Source organism: Lingula anatina, chromosome 5, assembly GCF_051362555.1.
Source record: "Lingula anatina isolate TDL-2025a chromosome 5, LinAna3.0, whole genome shotgun sequence".
Lineage (NCBI taxonomy): Eukaryota > Metazoa > Brachiopoda > Lingulata > Lingulida > Lingulidae > Lingula > Lingula anatina.
Window position 1 is genome coordinate 16281340 of NC_141771.1, and position 22648 is coordinate 16303987.

At 33.5% G+C, this 22648-nt stretch overlaps 1 protein-coding gene and 1 long non-coding RNA gene across 6 annotated transcripts in view; one reads left to right on the plus strand and one right to left on the minus strand.

The window, feature by feature from the left end:
- The window catches only part of LOC106171804 (growth factor receptor-bound protein 14), a 55128-nt gene that overhangs the window by 12062 nt on the left and 20418 nt on the right, over window positions 1–22648 (plus strand). The window contains exons 2-4 of one of the 4 annotated variants that reach the window (XM_087012377.1): window positions 3612–3805; window positions 6015–6242; window positions 22377–22597. In XM_087012377.1, coding sequence (XP_086868503.1) covers window positions 3631–3805; window positions 6015–6242; window positions 22377–22597 — 624 coding nt within the window. In that variant the 5' untranslated portion in view covers window positions 3612–3630. Of the gene's footprint in view, window positions 1–3611; window positions 3806–6014; window positions 6243–18443; window positions 18635–21811; window positions 21873–22376; window positions 22598–22648 lie in introns of those variants that run through there. The other 3 variants (XM_087012378.1, XM_013552273.3, XM_087012379.1) reach the window with 3 other exon arrangements.
- Window positions 15798–17599, minus strand: LOC147761736 (uncharacterized). Of its 2 annotated transcripts, XR_015334414.1 has the most exons (3): window positions 17389–17599; window positions 16913–17163; window positions 15798–16753 (listed from the first exon to the last, which is right to left on the minus strand). It is a non-coding gene; the product is annotated as an uncharacterized LOC147761736 (long non-coding RNA). The 2 variants fall into 2 exon arrangements; XR_015334413.1 differs by lacking the exon at window positions 17389–17599 and having other exon boundaries at window positions 16913–17377.

The following is a 22648-nucleotide window of genomic DNA, read 5'->3' on the forward strand; positions in this document are numbered from 1 at the left end:
TCCTCCATTTTTGAACGTCTTCCGACAGAAAAAATTAGATACCCGTCAATGTAAACTGGAAAATCTGACCGTCTTCCGGAAGACCCAGAAGACGCCCTAAATCCGCCTCTGGTTCTTTAGGTTTCTTGCATCCGGCCAGGATGTGGCTAGATCGCAAGGAAGGAATCAAGCAGCTGTTGATCATGTCGAAAAGTTTCTACGTGCTTTTTGTGTCCTCCAAAAATCGTACAATCAATGTGCTCTTCACGCACGAACACCCACGTTTTCCTCATTTTTTTGGCATTAGACCACACATAGCAGCCCATACGTTTGGTTGGGACCTAGGCTTAACAGATCTGCAGATCAAATATGGCAACTCACTATAAAGCTTGCTACATTCAAGTGGGTTTGCCATATGAACCGCAAATCTGTTAGTCCGCTATTCTGATTAAGCTCTCAAAGGGATAATAACTGTTCATTTCGGGTAAACGATAATTTTCTTATACTTACCAATGGTTAGTGAAACCAGTTCAATCTTCAAAGCCAGTCCAATGTCTTAGTATTTTTTAAGTATGTTTTTGGTACTAGTCTATGTGGTCTGATGGCAAGCACAGATTCCATAATTATTGCGATGACTGCTGTTTTGGTGGTAAAATAGTATATGTTGCTAGTATATTTCTACGAGTCGTTTACGATGAATTTATTGTGAAATGTGAATTTCACACGAACAGTTATTATCCCTTTAACTTATTATGATGTAACACCTGTTCCATGATTTAGATTAGATGGTAGTTTATTTTTCTAGGGCTGCCCCAACATTCTCTCTTGAAATATACTCAGTCTGTGCCAAAAAAAAAAAAAAAAAAAAAAACTTGAAGGTCAAGAGGCCTTCATTTGACGACCAGGGTTTAAGTATCGGAACAAGATCAGCAATTATGGCCATTAGCTAATTAGGAAAATTTACACAATTCTACTGTCCTGGTTTCAGTTTTAATTACTGGCATTTGGCACAAAGCCACTATTAACGTCATATACTGTCTCACTCAGTTTATAGCTCCTTCATAACAAGTGCTGAGATCAGGGTTTTTTTTTTGCGCACCTCGAGACTACAGCAGCACCTGTGGCCTTCTTCGTGTGACAGTGACGGAGATCAACTCCAAATTATTTCGTGCAAATAATCCTGATTATAGTTGTTGTTTTGAAGAAACTGCACACTGTAACTATTAGACTAGTGTAATATGTTTGAGCGGTTTTGTGTGCATATGTATCTCCTTTCTCCATTACTGTAATTGGATGCATAAAAACATGCAATGGAGGACTTTTTTTTTTTTGTTTTTGTTTTTTTGAAAGGTTGTGATATGGAAGACTGCATGCAGAGATAATGGCAGTGTTTGGATTCAGTGGTTATATTGAGAAAAACAATTCTGCTGGTTCTAGTATTGATTATGGCCATTTATGGGCCAATAAGATAATTGTTTTACCAATCAAATCAAATTAAATCAAATCAAATCAAATCAGATGCAAAAAAAAAAAAAAAATGATTAAGTGCAATAATGTTAAAAAAGTTAAAATCTTGTGTTTTCAGGATTTTTTAAAGGTCCACTTTAATATCTGCTTTTAAAACTTATAGATACATAATTTTATAATCACAAACTATATTTCTATATTGCGTTTCTGGTGCTTTGACTGCATATAGAATAGAACTATAGATCAGTCATGCAACTGCTTTTGAATTTTTGTTGATACCACATGCACACAATAGGAATATTGTAATTTTAAGAAATTGTGACATAGAAAATACAGTATCTGTAAAATTCACAATTTTTTCCCATTTAAAAGATTGAATTACTGAGCACGAGTGCAGTTAACAGAGTTTTAAGATTGATTAACATAATTTATGCAACATGAAAAAAAATACAAAAATGAAAACAATTGAAAAGCTGCATAAGTTTAACAAAATGAAATAGCACAGCTGCATAAGTTATACTGAGTTTAAAAATAGGGAGGAAAAAAAATCCTTGGAAATTTGAGATTATTCACATAGATTTATGATAGCAGTGAATGGCAATGAATTCAGTTTAGGATGACATAAATTAAGTCTATTTCTGGTTTATATAAAACCTAATGTTAACATGGCTCAGTGGTTTTAAATGGGTCATATACCAGAGCCAGGCATTTACTACCTAATCAGCATATGGTTTCCAACTGATTACAGGTAGTGGTGGTTTTCATTGCTGACAGGTTAGACTGCAAGGTGAAGTATTCAGTGGAATATGTAGCGCATGCTGTGTCTTGCAGCTTCGAATTTACTAGAAGAAAGTGTTATTTTGCACAGAGCCTTAGGCGTGTGTGTGTGTGTGTGTGTGTGTGTGTGTGTTTGGAGTGGGGTGTGTGTGATAGATACGGGGATAACCCAAACTTTTTAATCGGCAAAAATTATTAATCTTTCAAATTTAAATAATTCTGGAATCCAAAAAATTATATTTCTTTTTAGCATGCATGCTGCTTTGACTGTAAAGAACTCTCGGGCAGCCTGCTTTTCAATCTTGTCCTTACCAGTCAATGAAATATTTCTAACTTGAAGAATATATGACTTGAAAACACAATATTTGTAAAATTCACAATTTTCCCCCATTGAAAAGATAGTCATTACCATAGTGATTTGAGCAGCTATTTTAATGGCATGATCTCCTGTAGCTCTCATGTGAGATTTGTTGTTGAATATGAGATGTTTCAACGGGTTAAGGAAATCCCCTGCTGTGATTTCATGTTTTAAGTGTACCTGAGGTGGATATGTATGTTTTTTATAATAGTATTTATTAATGAGTCACTGTGCCTATAGATCTGGCATGGAAGTTTGGAGTTGCATGGAAGTTGAAGGAAGCTAAGAGATTATCGAAAATATCGCTGTCAGTGGCATCATGATGTTGTTTATTTACCAGATATTTGTTTTGCGCAGGGTTTACTGAAAGTTTGTTGTCATTCCAACAACATTTTTGTGTGTGTTGAAGTGTACTAGTACTCTTATATCATATTTGAAATCTGAAATGGTATCACAAATCATTTTTAAAATTTTTTACCAGTTTTAACTGTTAATAAATTTTTATCAGTGAACATTTGAATTTTTCATGTTAGTTGCTGAAGAAACCTTCAGTCCAGCTATCCATTTATTCATTTATTTTCTATATTTCAGTAAAATTTGTGTTTAATTACTTGTATGTTTGTTTCACTTACCAAAAAACTTCCCCCTGCCAATTCCTCATAGTAGTGATTTACATTACTCTAGTAATCTTGATTTTTCCATTTATAGTCATAATCTCATAATTTGAATAGATTGTAATCATAATTTCATTAGAAATAAGAAACCTTTCCCAGACCCAGAACTAACTGTGATTAGATCTATCTCTGAGGGGATTCTCGCTAAATTGCAATCAAGGGTGCGAGGGTGTAAAAAATTATCGTTAAGTAGCTTCAGTAGGCATGCCAGCTGACATTTAAGTCGCCTAAGCTGAAAGTAATTTAGTGAGAAACCCTTTAGAGATGGATTGATCCTGTTAGATCAATCTAGGTATGGGAACCCAGTCTAATATTTGGTTTTTCAATGCAATTTATAATTCATCTGTTCATTTCAGTTAGTAAGGACATTTAAGTATGGCAGGACCTCAGAGTGGAGAGTTGCACCACTTTAATAAGACCGGTGTGGGGACACCGGGACACCAGCACCATCTTCACCATCACCATCATCACCACCATCACCAGCCACACCATCACCATTTGATGCACCATGACAACATCAGCGATTCCACAGAACAGCTTGTGCCCACAGGTGAGGGTCTTATATTGTTGGAAATGCTCTTTTGTCCTGTGTCCATGATTATCATCAAAAAATTTATTATTAGGTGATGACAAATGTTTTTAAAATGTGATCAAAAAATTTTAAATTTGTGAAAAAGATGTTATAATAATATTTTGACCAAAATGTATTAAAAACATTTTAAAAGAAACATTAACATATTAAAATAATATTTTTCCAAAACGTTGTAAAAAACGTTTTAATATTGTTTTCACCAAAACATTTTAAAAATGTTTTTTAAAAATGTTTTAATAACGTTTTCACCCAAACATTTTAATATCATTATAAAAAAAAACATTTTAATAACATTTTCACCAAATCGTTTTTAAAACATTATTAAAAATCATTTTAATAACATTATAAAAAAACATTTTAATAACATTTTCACCAAATCGTTTTTAAAACATTATTAAAAATCATTTTAATAACATTTTTACCAAAACATTTAAAAACATTTTTTAAAAACATTTTTATAACATTTTCACCAAAGCATGTTAAAATGTTAAAAAAAATGTTTAAATAACATTTTCACCAAAATGTTTTAAAACGTAATTAAAAAATGTTTTAATGTTTTCACTGAAACACTTTTAATACTTTTTAAAACTTGTTTATTATAGTGTTTTCACCAAACTTTTTTAAAACATTATTAAAAATGTTTTGATAATTTTTTTCATCAAAACAATTTAAGATTGTTAAAAACTGTAATAATAACATTTTCACCAGAATGTTTTAAAAACATTATAAAAGAAATATTTTAATAACATTTTTTCCAAAACCTAAATAAACGTTCTAAAAACATTTTCACTTAAACATTTTAAAAACATTTTAAAAAATGTTTTAAAATATTTTCACCAAAACATTTTTAAAATGTTATTAAAAACATTTTACTTACGTTTTTACCAAAACATTTTAAAAACATTTTCACCAAAAGGTTTTAAAATGTTGTAAAAATGTTTAGATAGCATTTTCATCAAAATGTTATTAAAAATATTTTAATAATGTTTTCAACTAAACATTAAAAAAAAAATGTTTTAGTAATGTTTTCATCAAAATATTTTAAAAATGTAAAAGAAATGTTTTAAGAAGATCTTTTCCAAAACGTTTTTAAAATGTTATAAAAAAATTTTTAATAACATTTTCACCAAAACATTTGAAAACATTTTAAAAAATGTTTTGATAACATTTTCACCAAAATGTTTTTAAAATGTCATAAAAAAACATTTAAATTACGTTTTTACCAAAACATTTTAAAAACAGTTTCACCAAAACATTTTTAAAATGTTATTAAAAACATTTTACTTACGTTTTTACCAAAACATTTAAAAACATTTTCACCAAAAGGTTTTAAAATGTTGTAAAAATGTTTAGATAACATTTTCATCAAAATGTTATTAAAAATATTTTAATAATGTTTTCAACTTAACATTTAAAAATTAAAAAAAAAATGTTTTAGTAATGTTTTCATCAAAATATTTTAAAAATGTTAAAGAAATGTTTTAATAACATTTTCACCAAAACATTTAAAAACATTTTTAAAAATGTTTTAATAATGTTTTCACCAAAACATTTTTAAAATGTTATAAAAAAACATTTTAATTATGTATTTACCCAAATTTTTAAAAACATTTTTAAAAAATTGTTTTAATAACATTTTCACCAAAAGGTTTTTAAAATGTTATTAAAAGATTTTTTAATGATGTTTTCACCAGAATGTTTTAAAAACATTATGAAAATGTTTTAATAATGTTAGTAAAATGTTTTGCAAATACGTTATGGGGACAATGTTTTGAAAATGTTTTCCAAATGTTGTGTATAACATTTTCACCAAAATGCTTCATAAACTCTATGAAAATGTTTAAACAATGTTAGTAAAATGATGTGCAGAAATGTAACTGTGACAACCTTTTAAAAATGTGTCGAAAATGTTATGTATTTGTTGGATTATTAGAAGATGTCATTGACCTTGATGCATTAATCAATGACCTATATTTTTTCAGACAACATTGACCTTGATGCAATAATCAGTGACCTATATTTTTTTCTGATGATATTGAATTTGATGCATTAATCAATGACCTATATTTTTTTAGACGACATTGACCTTGATGCATTAATCAATGACCTATATTTTTTCAGACAACATTGACCTTGATGCATTAATCAGTGACCTATATTTTTTCAGACGACATTGACCTTGATGCATTAATCAATGACCTCCATGCAAGCTGTGTAACTAACGTACCAAATACTGGCAGTAAATCTGAGGACCACGGCCCCAGTGACCTGTGGCCAGCCCCACCCCCTCCCCTTCCAGGGGCCAATCATGAGGAGGGCGGACGCAGAAACATGCCTCTGCCACCGCCACCTTCCTCTGTGGCATTTCATAATGTGGGATTCCACAGTGAGCATGGTGAGTAAAAGCTGTGAGGTTTACACTTAATTCACACCCAAAGTGCCTGATACATGTATAGAAATCACTTTAAGCCTGTAATATGAATTTATTATATATATATATATATATATATATATATATATATATATATATATATATATATATATATATATATATGCTTGCTACTGGCTCTGTCTTGTGTCAATAGATTCATAGAACCTGGGTGCAGACATGAGCTTTTTCCAGGGAATCACGGAATTCCACTTTTTTTACATGACCCCCGAGCAATTAAACACAAAAAAATTTATGTTTGGTGTTTGGTTCCACAATAAAAGTTCAAAGTTTTTTTTTTTTTTTTTTTTTTTTTTTTGCTAAAACCTGGGCTTTTATCTGTGGGTGGAAGGCCAGTCATCTGAAAATTTTCATAACACCTTGTTACTACTACAGGATAGGGGAGGGGAGGGGAGGGGAGGAGTAGAGCAGGGGAGAATAAAGAAAGGAAGGGTAGGGTGGGTTATGTATAAGGTGGGGTGGGTAAGGTAGGGTAGAGGAAAAAAATTAAATGTTATAAGGCAAAGTAGGGTCTAATTAAGGGGTCGTTCCCAATGAAATTAATAACCTGCCTCTGTTTCAGTTTGCCTCACTCACTGGGGCCCAGTTTCACAAAAGAATCCTAGTTTAAATATAAGTCTAAACCTTTAGACCAATATATTTATATATATATAATTTGGTCCACTTTTTAGGTTAGATCCATTAAGGTTTACTTGTAAATAAAGTTAGTGTTTGTCTGAATTAGTCTATCTTTTGTATTAAAAAAAAAACTGGCACAGAGCAACATTTAGTTTTATTGGAATATTAATATATACTACTATTTGACTTGAAGCAGACTTAGACTGCATTTCCAAAGATGTTAGATCGATCTATCCCTGTGGGGAGTCTCACTTGATTACTGTCAGCTTAGCCGGCTTAAGCGTCTGTCCCGCCTACTGAAAGCTGCAAGGGGGTAATTAACTATGGTGTGCGCTCGGCTGACTGCAATTTAGCGTGAAACCCCACGGAGTTAGGTCGATCTAAATCTTAATCTCTGGATCGATCTTAATCTCTGGGAATACACCCTTAAATTCTACCATCCTCATTTGCATAGCGAGATCATGTGACATGCATAGATCTGCCCCGAAGCAAGTCAATGCGCAGTGAACTTTCCTAGAAGCCGGATGTGTTTTAAGAATGTTTCCATTTTGTGTTTTTTTGAATGCTGTTCAAGTGATAAACAATTTACCGTTTGTTCACAGAACCTTGGAACAGTTATTTAAGAACTTTGTGGCAAAACTGAGCATTAAATTTGGTGTATTTTGATTGCAAAAGTGGTAAAATGCTGACCATTCCTGAAACAGTTATCAATATGGCTGCCACAGCAAACTACACAGCCTCAGATGATTTTGGTTAAGTTGGTACAAAGAACACTAAAATTTTGTTTCTTAAGTTTGCATTTATTTTTGGGCTAAAGCTCCTTTTTTCTGTTCTTAAAAAAGTATTTGTCTTTCATTGATTGGGTTTTCCATCATTACTTTGTCAGGAAAAGAGTTGTAAGGGCATGAGAGATAAGCCAAGTGCTCAGTGTTGACATTTTATAATTTGACATATTTGTACATTATATCCTGCAAATTTGACAAGGTTATGTATGATTTGATCATGCCAACTTGAGTTTCTGTATTTTTTTTCAAACTACAGCAGCATGATTCTAGCCAAGAATTTTTTTTATATTTTTTTATGAGAACTGGTATTTCAGATCCTGATGCTATCTCTAAGAAACTTTGCACCCACATAATATCATGTTGACTCATGTGAAAAATTTACTCGTTTACTTTGGCCAAATGATTTTATATTTTTCTTATCAAGTTTGTTATATGCCTTGTACCCTTAAAAATTCTGTAAGTCACAGAAAGAAAAAAGAGCATTTAGTGTTCAAATTTCAAGGTTGTATCACAGTGGACATTCAAGCTCAGTTCAATACTATAGGTCAGATAATTGAATGTTGGTTACTAGTATTTGTGCAGTGTACTAAGTACCCATAAGTGTATAAATGTGTTACATTGAGGCAGAGGGAGAGAATAATTGGCTTAGATCTTTTGTGATCTGAAATTGCACTTTAAGACCAAATCAGGCGCACTTGTATTACATTGAGGAGGGGGGGGGGGGGGTAAAGAGAATAATTGGCTTTAAAAATTCCCTGAGCTTTTTTATTGCCGAATGAGGTCACTGCTAATAACTCATGACTGTCCACTTAAGTTAAATGTGAATTTAATTCAATTATCTCACTGCAATTATAGCCTAGGGTGAAGAGTACATAGAACACAATCTTTAGTATCTGCATAACCGCATTTCACTCCCCTGAACAGTGTTTTTATCAATTCTGTAATATTTAAACAAATTGACCATATTGCCAAGTCATTAAATTGGCTGTACCGTTCAGTTTTATTTCTACTTCAATTTAGAATTCTTTGTTCAAATTATAGAAATGTATGCATTGTACGTAGGCGTAGTAGAGTTCCAATTCCCTTAAGTTAATGGTCTTTTACAGTAGAGATTTATGGACATACTTAGCCTATGCTAAGCACTTTGGGTGACCTCATTGAATTAATGTAACTATAATTTTAAATTAGGGACTTAAATTTATATTAGTATTCATTTTAAGTACCATGGGCAGTGGGAAATGTGAAAATGAACCCCAGTGAATGTCACATTAATTTGGCAATTCTGCTGGTAAGTCTATAACTTTTTTTGTGTGTGTAAACAGGCCCAAATGTACCCAACTAACATTGAAGCAGAGGTCACTGACCAAGGAAACAACTGACCTGGGAGGTCATTGACCTGATCAGGGGTCGGAGAGGTTTCATGTTTATGTGGGCTCTGTACTGTATGACTTTTTATTTGACCACTTTGAGAATCAGTCCTCTTTTTGACAGATTTAAATTATACCACATGAGATTCAGTATAATGGATGTTCAACTTCAAGCTGGCGACAGAATTGTTTAACAATGGGTAAGCTAGGCTTATGTAAACTTGCATGAAGGTGTGCCTGTTTTGCCTTTACATCAAAGCAGATGTACATTTGAGCTTTGTGAAATGCGTTTTTCATTCAGTGAGAAATGTTAGAGAAAATGTTTACTTTTTTTAAAGGTATTCAGCTGTACATGTCCCAATAGCATTATAGTTGCAGATTGAAATTTTATTTATTTTATCATGTTTTTGAAAAATATTACAGCGGATTCTCAGACTGATCAGAAAGGTAGGCTGTAGTAGAGAATAATCGTGCAAGCATGTACAATATGAATATTTACTTTTGATCAGGGTATTTTTGAGAAGGGTATGGATATCCAACAAACAAAATATATGATTTTCTAATTAATTTAAAGTTCCTGAGAGGCCATTCAGAACAGAAAGATCCAAGGATCTACTGATCTATGGATCAAATATGGTGGACTCAACATGAAAATTAAAGAGCCAACTAATCTGCTGATGGTCTCCCCACCTCCACCGGCGCCATTAAACAGATTAAATCATGGCTTCGAGGTGTAATTGCTAGACCCCTGTGTGGAGGTGGGGAGATCATCAGCGGATTAGTCAGCTCTTTTTTCATGTTGGACAGCCAAGGTGAAAGGCAGGGAATCCACTGTCAAGTGTACGCCATATTTGATGTGAAGACTACTAGTAGCTAGTTCACAGATCAACTGGTTGCAAACGCAGCCATGGTCTACTAAAGATTCCAGATTATGAACTGCTTCAGATATTCTGCAAATATAATCCATGAGACTGAGAGAATGGTCTTCAGCAGTCGTTTGATGTGGTCCAGTTAAGTGTAAAATGCCACACAATAAAGCATAATGGCACATGGAAAGTGCACTCCCATCGTGTTTAATATTCAAATTATAAATAATAGGTATTCAGACATAAGATGGCTTGATTGCAATACCTCTTCTCTTATCCTTGTTTGGGCAGTAAGAAAAGCTATGTTGCCATGCATTATCAGTTGACCAGTCAGCAAAATGCTGAGACATGATGACCAGTTGATTGGTCAGCAATAATATTAATATTATCATATATTTTGACCAGTCACTGATTGGAAAAAGCCACTGAGGTCATCATAATGAGCTAGCTGTGTTGATGAGCTCCTTAATTGATTGGCCTGCATTATGAACTTAGTCTTGATTAGTGTCTTAAGAATTCATACAAACCTTTACTTCACCCTTGCAATTGCTGGTGTAGGGCTAACACTCACCAGTTTAGCCCAATGCTAAAACTGGCTTCAGTTGACTAAACAATATTGACTTGTTTTAATCGAATTCATATTATTTTGCAAAAAATAAATAAATAAATAAATAAAATAAAAAAAAATGATAATAAATAATAATAAAATAATAATAAGTAAATAATAATGAAAAGTAGTGGTTTGGCTAAGTGAAGAAAATTGCTAGCACAGAACTGCCATAGTTGACATGCACAGTGCAATGACCTGCATTGCCCAGTCTTAAATAACCAGACATTCCACGCAGTGACCTTTGGAGAGGTGATCTTTGAATAGAAATGACATGCTATTATATATTTGGCCTGTATAATCAAGTACTATGTGTACAGTGTTGTATTTCTTCACACGTGTGCATATATTTGAATATTCTTCTATGTTCCAATGACAATTTTGTTCTCAACAACAAAGTTTTTTGTTAACTTTATGGAAATAACAGAGTCATTGGCTGTGTTCAGACTTAGAGGTTATCGGACAAGCTGGATCAATCTATCTCTGTGGAGATTTTCAATTAAGTACTCTTAATGTAATAAGCTTAATTATCTGCCCTGCCCTCTCCCCCCCTCCATCCAGAAGCTACAAAAGATGATAACCTCTAGCGTTTGGAGGGGGCGGACCTGACAATTAAGCTGATTACATGGAGTGCACTTTTTTTTTAGTAAATAAGTAGTAAATAAAATTGTAATTGCTTAATAGCATACTCACTAAAATTATATTTATATTGTCATTTTCATTCACCCAGGTGGATGCATATGTTACAATGAATAAACTATGAAACTTAAATGAGAATCTCTGCAGAGATAGATTGATCCTACTCGATGGATAACTTTTAATCTGAACACAGCCTTAGGCTGTATTCCAAGAGCTTTTAGATCGATCTATCCCCGCGGGGAGTCTCACTAGATTACTGTCAGATAATCTGGCTTAAATGTCTGTCCCGCCCACTACAAGCTGTAAGGGGGTAATTAACTTTTGTGTCCGCTCGGCTGACAGCTATTTAGCGTGAACCGCCAGGGAGTTAGGTCGATCTAAAGTAGATCGATATAATCTCTGGAAATGGGGTCTTAGTCAGTATCACTGTTACTGAAACAGCAGCACTTGATCTCAGGATAATAAGGCGATACATAAGATCAGTTGCGAACGCAACCGTCTGTAGACTCAACACAAAGTTACTAACATCAAAGGAAACTCTATCCATAGATTTGTAGCTGATCACATTTTATTCTATTCAGATTGAGTTGGTAAATAAATATAAATTGATGTAATGTGTCTGAACTTGATGTCAGAGTAGCATAATAGTGGCTTGAATTAAATCCGCAGACAGTATTTTTAGGAGAGAGAGATTAACACACAGTATCATGCTTGGTACCTCTTGAACTATTTTTTATTGAAATCAATAATTAATGGACTGATGCCAGAGGAGAAAATATAGGGAAAAAATGAACTGTTGAAAATTTTTCTGTAAAGGACTAGAAGATACACAGTCCCATTTTGTACAAACTGCAAGGCAATATTCAGTCTAATCATAATAATAATATTGATAATAATAATAATTATCATTATTATTATAAAGTTTTCAGAGACAGTTTTTTAATTATGTAAATGTTTGATTTTACATGGTACTAAATAGGTATAGGTATGCTTACATAATATATAAATATAATATAAATAAAACATAATAAGTGTGACTATAAGATTTTTTATTATTATTATCATTATTATTATTATTATTATTATTATTATTACGTAAAGAGTGCCAAAGTAGACTCAAATGTAAGTTGTAGATTTGTGTGTTCTTGGAGCCCGCTCATTTAATAATTAGCATTTAATATTAAATTTTGTAACTGCTGTGTTGTTTTGCTCTGAATTCCTACCAAAGTGAACTGGCTCTGCTCACTGGCTGCTAGTTTCATTTCATGTTCTGAATCTTGCTTCTGACTTCTCTTTTAGGACGACCCAATCCTGATTATGTCCAATAAGTATAACCTAATTATAAGTCAACCTAGCAAAAAAGTTTGGTTCAATTACAGTATATTAAATGTCAAAGCAGATCGAATTACAGCATAATGTTTCAAACGTCACTGCCTGCCTCGCTGGTGTGATTATTATTTCTGCCCATCCCTTCTAATCTCGTTTTCAACCCACGCTCCATTTGTGGTGCAATTGCAACTAAAGATAAATTTAAAAGTCTTGTTACGAAATGGGTACAGGAACTGTTTGTTTACTGACTAACTGAATTAAGGAAATGACCTATATATATGTATATGCTACATGTAACTGTTTTCCTTGACGTGACTCACGAGGACTTTCGTGGGTATATAAAGCCTCTTGTGCCAAGTTCCTTCTTCAAGCCATTAAATAATTTTCAGTTTTATTACATATTGGTAATAATGATAATGTATTAATGATAATAAAAATGGAAAAAAATGGTGGTAAAATTTGTGGTGGTCATTCGTTATGCTATTTAAAGCTTTTTCAGCGGAATAGTTGAGTGAAGTGGAAAGTTTACAGTTTCATGCAATTGTCCAGTTTGCATGATGTGACTCAGGTTAAATGGAGTCTAAGAGAGTACTTGTATATTCTATCAATATAGTCATTCCATGTTTAATAGATCATTATAAGAACTTGTTCTAAGGCTATTATCATAGTTATGTGGGCCTCTCACTTACAGTAGAGTCAACCAATTCAGTTATACACCTCATAAGTATACTAGTGTAAACAATTTAAGGTAAGAAAAATAATATTTTTTGACAGGGTGAAAGTCTGATGGTGAAATTCATTTGAATTTCTAGGGTTTACTGTTTGTTAAATTGTATTGGTAAATTATTATGAATTGATTAAGTCATTATTTTGTGTGTTCACATCATTCTTGTAATTACAAATTAGCTAGTACAAAATTATAAAGCATGGATATCAGACTCGCTGTCCTTTTGTGTGTGTGTGTTTGTGTGTGTGTGTTGAAACTGGCTGCATTTAGTTATTTGTTTTGAAGCTGCCAGCTGCTGGTATACCAGTAAATACTGGGTATGTTCTTAAACAGCATAGTTCTTTTCAAATGCACAAAATCATAACCTGGATATCTAACAAGTGACATATTACTACTACTAGTAGCTGTCACTCGTCTCTCACCACATGCCTAGAGTTATGGCACACTTGACATTTAGAAGAACAAAAAAAGAGAATGACATATCAGCACTGACTCTGTTGATTATATTGTAAACTGCTGTGATTATTGCCTAGGTGTCTACCACAATACACTGAATGTATACATCTCTGCATACCTGAATACATGAGCTACTGCCATTATGGTAAATAGTCTAGTTCTTTACTTTTACTTAATAATTTAGATGTTTGGAATATGAGAGTTAATTACTACCGTAAATACTCTAGTTCTTAACTAATAAGAAGAAGTCAGATGTTTGGAAATTGTGAGTTACTACTACAGCTGACATGGGTGATGCATGGGGAGCTGGGGGTGGATGGGGGGGGGGAGGTATATCAGGCTCGCAGCCTATATATATATATAGCCTCTTTTAAGAAAGGTTATCAGCTTGCAAGTTTTACAGCCTTCTGCACAAGATGACTGAACTGCCTTAGAAATAATAAAAAGATACCTGTATATTTGAGCATATATTAATTCTGTGGAGTCCCTGCATTCCAAGATTTAAAATTCAGTTCTGATAAAGTCATCTGAAGATAGTCTGTATTATCAGCATACATCTGACACTCCCAATGTCAGAAGTACGTTTCTAGTAACCTTTTATACTAAAGGTGCCCTTTTCATGCTCAGTCAGTAAAGGTGGGGTTACTTTTCTTGGTCAAAACCAGGCCAGCAAAACTTCATGTACCTAGATGAATTTTTTCCTAGAGGGGACCTCTTCCCATAAAAAAGGGGGTTTCTTACGTTACCACTCCCCCCCCCCCCCCCCCCCCCCCCAGCTACAGACCTGAAAAAAAGATAAATGAAAAATGAAAAGGCAGGAATAAAAAAAGGAAAAAAAAGGACTGACTGTCTTCTTGGACACTGCTCCTGATTTTTGAGATTGGCGTCATTTGCCAGGTGGGCCACATTTAACACCTGACACCAGTGTTAAGCATTAAATGAATACCTTGTCACAGTTAAGACTGACAGCTTCACTGGCAGTAACAGGTGGGGAGATATTTCCAGGTATAATATATGGAATCTTAAAAGGGATAATTATTCTGACCCTTTTTAAGGCCCACAATGAGTGTTAGAACTTGAACATAGAAAATATGTGAAAGATATCTTTAGAATAATATTACATAAAATACACCTGGATTTTACAAATGGATTTTTTATTGAAATTTTGAACCAATTTTGTCGTGTTAGGTGTTTGAATCTGATATAATGAGGAATACCAGTCCGCTTGGCGCCAGGTGTCGCTAGTGTGAATTCAGTCCTTCCACAGTCGCCATGTTGGATATTGTATACGTTGGACTGTGGTACTGGCCTTAATAAACATGCCTCAGTATTGTTGTTTACCTGAATGTCAAAGTCGGCAAGGTGGGCATAATTTTCTTGAGGATTCAGGGCTTCGTTTGAAGTGAAGGGTTGCCCATGTCAACACACCTTCCATGTTGAAGGGTCAGTTACAACTTGACCCAGGAACAGTAATTAGGCCCCTAAAGATAGACGAGTTGCCTCAAAAAGAATACACGTAAAAAGGTTAATTGATCTTGGCAAAACTTATAAAGTTTTGGAAAGAGAGCTCCATAGCAAGAAAGTGCCCCTAGGAAGTATGATTTATCAAAGTGCGTTTTCTTATGTCCGTAATTTCAGAAGAGTTGTCAGTAAATATATATAAGTCCCGGTAGCCTACTACCCGCATAAGGTTGTGTTATTAAGTAATATCCTTTTTTTGTTGTTGTATTGAGCATGACCGGTAATGTTAATTAAATAATTATTTTTATTTAAAATCATTATTCAGTACCTCGTAAGAATCATAAAACTAGGTATAGTTAGATAATTTATTTGTTCATGTATAGATCCAATTTCTCAGCCAATGGAATAATGCATGTTTGGAAATCTTTTTGTAACAGTTTAAGAAATAAAATTTAAAGAAAGAAAACATTTTATAAATGAACAGTTTTTGTTCTTTTTTTACAAAATAGCACTTCTGAATTGTTTTACTTGAGTAGAAACACCATATTATTTCATCACTCTGAAAATTCATTAAAAAGCAGCAAAACCAAATATTTTATTTAAACAAAATAATTATTCAGTCCATAGTAAAAACCATGAAACCATGTAATACTTAGATAATTTATTTGTGCTATAACTTTCCTGAATATATAGCTGCAATTTCTCAGCCAATGGATTACTGTAGGTATGGAAAACTTTTTGTAACAGTTTAAGAAATAAAAATTAAAGAAAGCAAACATTTTACAAATTAACACAGTTTTTTGTTCCTTTTTACAAAATAGTACTTATGAATTATTTTACTTGAATAGAACCACCACATTATGTCATCACTTTGAAAATTCTTTAAAAAGCAGAAAAACCAAATTATTTGCTGTAAATACAACTAGAAATTTATTTCATCCCACTAAAATACTTTACAAAATAGCATCATGGTTTTTTTTTTCATTACAGTTAAATATTATTAAAAACAGCATAAACACATAAGTACTTTTTGTAAAGAATATAGCACCACCAAATTATTTCATTTTAGTGAAAACATTTTTTAAAATTGCACTTCAAAATTATGATTGCAGCTAAAACCATCTCATACAGGGGTACTTTCTATAAACTGGTTGACACATACTTCCTATAGTGTTTTTCATTAAAAAAAGTTAGCCTGGGCAAAATACATGTAGAAAAATATCCAGCGTCAGAATGAATCAACCCCACAAACAGATCTTTGAATGTAAACACAGCAAAATAGCAGAATGGGCGATTTGTAATGAACATCTGGCCTTCTAACTTAGTATAGTATTCGCGGGTTTTCTTTAGGCCCAGATTCGTGCACGAGATACACATTCCAAAAAGGGGAAATCGGGTCCGGGTCCAACTGTCATGTGTCTGCAATGGTTTTGGACACAACAATTATTCATACAGTTTGTTCATATACTTCTTCTCTGTAGCTGACATTATCTCTCCAAATCTGGAAGCAGTGATCCGCCATTGTCTCTCCTTGTGTCAGATTGCGCTCTTTCCTTGTTGTAACTTGCTATGCTCAGTGTCCTTGGCTGTTTGTTCCTCAACCTGAAATAGTCATATCCCATTAAAGCATGGTAGATGGTTACAGCATTAAATAGTTAAGATACAATTTTATATTTCTGTGATGTCACACATCACCTAGTTTGATAATTCTTTCTCATATTTGGGCCTGATTCTTAATTATAGACCTCTGTTTTCACTTACATCATTCCATCTATCCATGCATTATTGTTTTCATGGCACTTGGCAATAGTTGTTGTCCATCACAGCCGCCTGTAAGTCAGCTTTAGGGTAGGCATAACTGGTGGCTACATCAATCTTTGCCGCTGATGTGAAGTGACGGGTAAGATTCCTGAAGTAATCATTTTATCCTGCTCTTGAAGTTGGCTGTCCTGGGGTCCTGAAATCGACAGTTTCAGGCTTTGCCCCCAATATATGGGCCTTCTTTGGGTAACCTTATAAAGAAAAAAAATAAGTACATTTACTAAGTATAAAAAATCTTCGTCTTTCGTGCTACTAAAACAAAATATGAGCGTAGGCCTACTCGTACCTACAGTAGTCTACATGTACATAACATGTCAGATTTGACACACACACACCTCGACTAATGTTCGATTTTTTTCAAGGAAAATAGTTAGCATTCGTGTTTTTCAAGCACTAAATGAAAAGAAAACACATACCTTTCAGTCAATTCACAATTTCATCCAGATGTTATGGCACCACATTCAAGTAAATTGCGTTTGAGTTGGTTCACTGTCAGCGACGCGTGCACAGGCTCCATGTTAAACTCTGGTGTAAAGCCGTGAGCGAGATTCTGCGAGATTTAAGAAGGACTGCTTTCACCCCCACGCCATCTAGCGGCAGACCCTTAAAGCGGGTATTCCCCATTATTATAGTAAATTTTGTTAATGATAATGATGATAACAACAGCAATAATAATAAATGAAGAAATTTCTATTTTTTTCTTTGTTTAAATAATTTCTATGTGCAGCCCCAGTTTGCTTGAAGCGTAGGATGGGCAGGTTACCCCATTGGTAATTACAGTGCGGAGACTTTTCAGTTTCTAATTTTAGGTGTGGTTTTGGATTGGTACTGTTGTAGCATATATAGTACAGTAAATATTCAGTAAATTTGAACATAACAATTATAATATTTCCCGAAAATCTGTTTTATGAATGATTTATGTAACTAAAATATTTGTGAATTAAATATCAATCAATAAAATGTAAAAGCAAAGCAAAGAAAGTAAAAATTAAAGAAGAGATTATAGAATGAGAGAATAATTCAGATGTCTGGGATATGTGAGTTACTATCATTACAGTAAATACTCCAGTTTTCTACTTTTTCTTAATAAATTTAGGTGTTTGGAATATGAGTGCTACTGCTATTATATATACCTTTTAATTAGTTCTTTACTTTTGGGTGAATAAGAAAAGTCAAATGTTTGGAATATGTGAGTTACTACCGTAAACACTACTGATATCTACTTTTGAGTGATGGTTATTGATATAACAGAAAGCTAATATGTAATTTATCGTTCTTAAACTGATCATTTAAATTGACAGGTTAGGAAATTACATTACCCACCCTTTTTTCCATTGACAGGCAAATTTAGCAAGGTGTGGCTTTACATAATTACTGGTACCATTGAAGGGACAGTATCCAGAATGAGTTGAATTGGCATTTTGAGAATTAAATTAGGCAGTGGGAGGGAGTTGGCAGCATTGTTGCTTTAGTAAAAGAGAGGTGACGAAATGACCCAGAATCATTGCCGTGTATATTTAGTGCTATAAAAAGGGGTTTGGTGTTGTGTGGAAGGCAGTTTGAATATAAGTAACACGTGTGTAAAGAGTTCTAGTCTGACTGATAGTGTATGAACACAAAGATAAACCATGCCATCTGCCAGTTGTAGAAGGATATCTTTGGGTAAGATTTTTTTAAATATATATACTAGTAATCAGAATTTCTTTGAATTATAGTAACATTGTTTTCTTGTAATGGAAGCAAAATTTATACATTTTTGCACATTCACAGGATGTTATGATAAAAAAGCAGGAATAAACCTTAAGATAAATAAGAATGTTAATTAATCACAGTGGTTTATAAATTGCATTCAGTTTAAGCGACTTAAATGTCTGTCATGTCCATTGAAGCTGCTAGGGGGGTAATTCACTTTCGTGCAGTTACGGAGAATGCTCTCAGAGATAGATTGATCCTGCTAGCATGATAGAGTTATGGGGGTGGCTTTTTAACTGTAATGGCTTAATGTTCATGTACATGATAGATTTAACTTTAAAATGTGAAACTACCAGTATACCCATTACATAGAATGCTTGCCTGTTATCAGGTGTCCATGAACAACAATCCCAGTATGTTAAGTGAAATACTTGTGGTTAGATATTCCATATTAATTTTCTTACAATGTAGCACTTATGACATATTTGTGGCTGAGAGTTCCACATTTAGATTGCTTAATATACTTGTACTATTAAAGAGAGAGTGGATATTTAGGCAGTACTTCCTGTGTTGGATAACAGTTCAAGTCAAGTTTCCTGGCTCAGGTATATCTAGATTTTTAATATTTTGTTTACTGCAGTCGGTGGATTGCTTTAGATGTGCATTGTTCAACACATAAGTATGGTTTTTATGCACTTTTCATGTGTAGTTTCTTTTGATCATATGTGCCGAACATTAAAGTCATGCTTTAGGTTGAAATATTGTACACCAAATGCTTTAAGGAATGCTCTTACACTTGTAGATGTATACACATGTATGAGCATAAATGTAAATCTGTTATTTATTGGGCACCTTTACATGGCATGTAGTCAAGGGCTGAAAATATTGACTGGTCATATACCACTGTATGCTGTCAAACTTAAACTACAGGTGAAATATAATTATAATAGCCATTAGTTTAAGATACTTGGTTTTAAATTAGTATAAGCATGTACAACATGTAAAAAAAAATTATAGGAGCAAGAATTGAGAAATAATAGCTAAGGTACTCTGCATGTTAGTATGCACCCTTTGCTGGGGCTCATCTGAATAAATATTTATTATATTTTCTCATGTCCAGGTCATATAGTCCTAAATTGTTATGACCTCATATGACCTATGGCCAGCTGGTATATACTGTCGTTTATGGTCTGCATCAATCAAATCAACTGACCCCTAGAGTGACCTCGCACTAGACCAGATGACCCATTTGTTTAAACTGTCAGAAATGACGTATCATTTAAGGTTAGGATCGTACGGCTCAAGTTACGAGTTTGGCTAGAATCCCTGGTTTTAGTATTGCTTTCGGCTATAGTAAAATGTTTGACATATTTGGGGAAAAACGGGGTTTGCTCTGAAGATCATCTTTATACCAAATTAATTATTATAAGGCACTGTAATGGCATGAAATATTAGTATAGTGCAATTGCTCTCTTTTGAAGGAAGCCTTGTTGATATTTTGAGCATTTTCTCCAAATTGTCAACTTTACCAATTACAATTCAATTTCAATTCAATTTCAATTTATTTCTGTACTGGTACATAGATTGCCATGACCTTGTACAATATGATATACTAATGACGATACAATACAATTAGTGCATTACCATTTCTCTAGTTGGTATTATGTTGCCTATAGCCATTTGTGAATGAAAAAAAAATCTTTATATAATGAACATACATACTAGTAAAATTACTCATAAAGTATTCTATCTAAGCAATGAGATAAACTATGGTGTGATCATAAATTTACCATAAACATACTATAAACATGTTACACAAAAGGATATGTTTAAACTTAAAACCACAGTTACATAGCTGTTTACATGGCTGTTTAAAGCCAGTTTGATGACACAGATAATTACGATTAATGACAATTACATAAGACAGATAAGTAAATAAATTACACAGATATAAATATTGTGCCATGTTCAGTCCCACTGCCGAGTCACTTCTCACAACAGTGGGACCATACAATGACATTTTAAGGGATATGCTAAGAGTTACCAAGCAGAGCAACCACTTCACTTCTTTTCTTGAACGATTTGATTATAAAGTTGGAGAGGGACACTAAAGTATCTTTGTTGGCACTGTTAAATACATGGCATAATTGACTGTCTGGTGACCTTGTATCAGCTTTTAGGATTGAGGTTTTACTAAAAAAGGTGACTCGGTCTGCTTTGTACATTGGGCATTGGAATATAAAATGGTATTCATCTTTAATTACCCCTTGGGTGCACAGGCGACAGATTCTGTCACATTTAGACCAGAAGCATTAATTCAGCATGTTTTGCAATTCAGTATTGAAATTTTCAATATCTGATAATAACAAGCCTATGATAAAAAAAAAATACTCATTATGAAAATTTAAGGGTGGATTCCTTTTGAGATTAAATTGTTATTGCTACAGACATATTTTTTTCCTGTCAAGCTCTCTAATTGTCAGTGACAGGTCAAAGCAAACTCATTATCACATATCAAAATTTTAAAAACATGATATTTAGCCTAATGGCTTGCCAGAATCATATTTCTTACCAAGCTTGATTGCTCTCTCTCTCTCTCTGGAAGTTTCTGATCAAAATAAATTCATTAATACTTAAAATCTGAAAAGAAATATTTTTTTCTGCTCAAATTGCCACCCTTTTTTTCCCTAACGATGGCAGCCAGCTCCAAGTAGTTTGTTATTCATATGCTGCTGCTAATGGAAATTTGTAAATTGAAAACAACAGGAAGTCCCTGTGCAGAACTTACTAGGGGAGATGACAATAACAATGACGTGCAGTAATACAGGTGTTATATGTAGATGTGATTGGCTGTAACGTCTCACAGTAGCATTGGAAAGCTGAGACAAACACATTGCTGCGCCAGTGGATCAGGCTGTGTTTTCTGCAAGAGTCAAGCTGAATGGCATCAAAGCCTTAATTGTAGAATACAGAATAGGTTCTGAAACAGTTTTATCAACTAGGGTTTATATGCAAAACCGTTGCATCAGTTTTATCATTAATAATAATTTTTTTTTTAGTTTTGAATGAATTGACAATCAGTGACTGCATCCGGGTTGTTGTTTTAGCTTTTAAGTTAGTTTTTTTTTAAAACTACATGAAATTTTGGAGAAGACAGACAGCATGCTAGATAAGGTATTTCCAGAGTTATGGAATCATGTTTATATAGGTAAGATAAAGTCTATAGTCACCTGGCCCAAAGGAGCTTTTTGTTTTTTAAAAGTTTTATTGAACTTTTCAAAAGAATTGTTTATGTGTGTGTATATGTATATACTAGTATGTATATATATATATATACTCTTGCAAAGTGTTTGTTTGCTAGATTAAGTGTTTCCAAAGATATGGATTGAATCCTACAGGTTAGCTAGTACTTACCTGTACTATATCCCCATAAGACCTTTTTATATTTATGTACGTAACATATCAAATTTATGAATAGTGGTCAAGTTTTTTTATGCAGTCTGTATTAGTAGGACACTTCAAGTTAGTATTAATTTTAATTTTTTGTTTCTTCTTTCATTCTCTCTTTCATGTGCACACGTATGTGCATGTGTTTGTGCATGTGCATGCATGTGTTCATCCATCTACATCCATCCATTTGTTTGTCATTTTTTAAGTTCAGTCTTTATTAATAAGTTTTATTTACAAAATATTGATGTCTTTTTTTTTTTAGGGAACCAAGGCATCAAGAGACACATGTCGCTGCCCATCAAGGAGCGGACAGTCAACCCTTTCCCTGAACTCGTGGAGAGCCCCGTGCTGCCTAGCAGTGCGTACATAAACAACGTAATTTCTGGGTCATCGCCACGCTCAGGAATGGAATCGCCATTACTTGGCGGGTCATCACAGTCATCCTCGCGAAGCATGACACCTCCCCATCACAAAAACTCTGAGGTAAGTTGTTTTAACAATGTCCGCATTTCCAGTTATGTTAAAATGTACTAA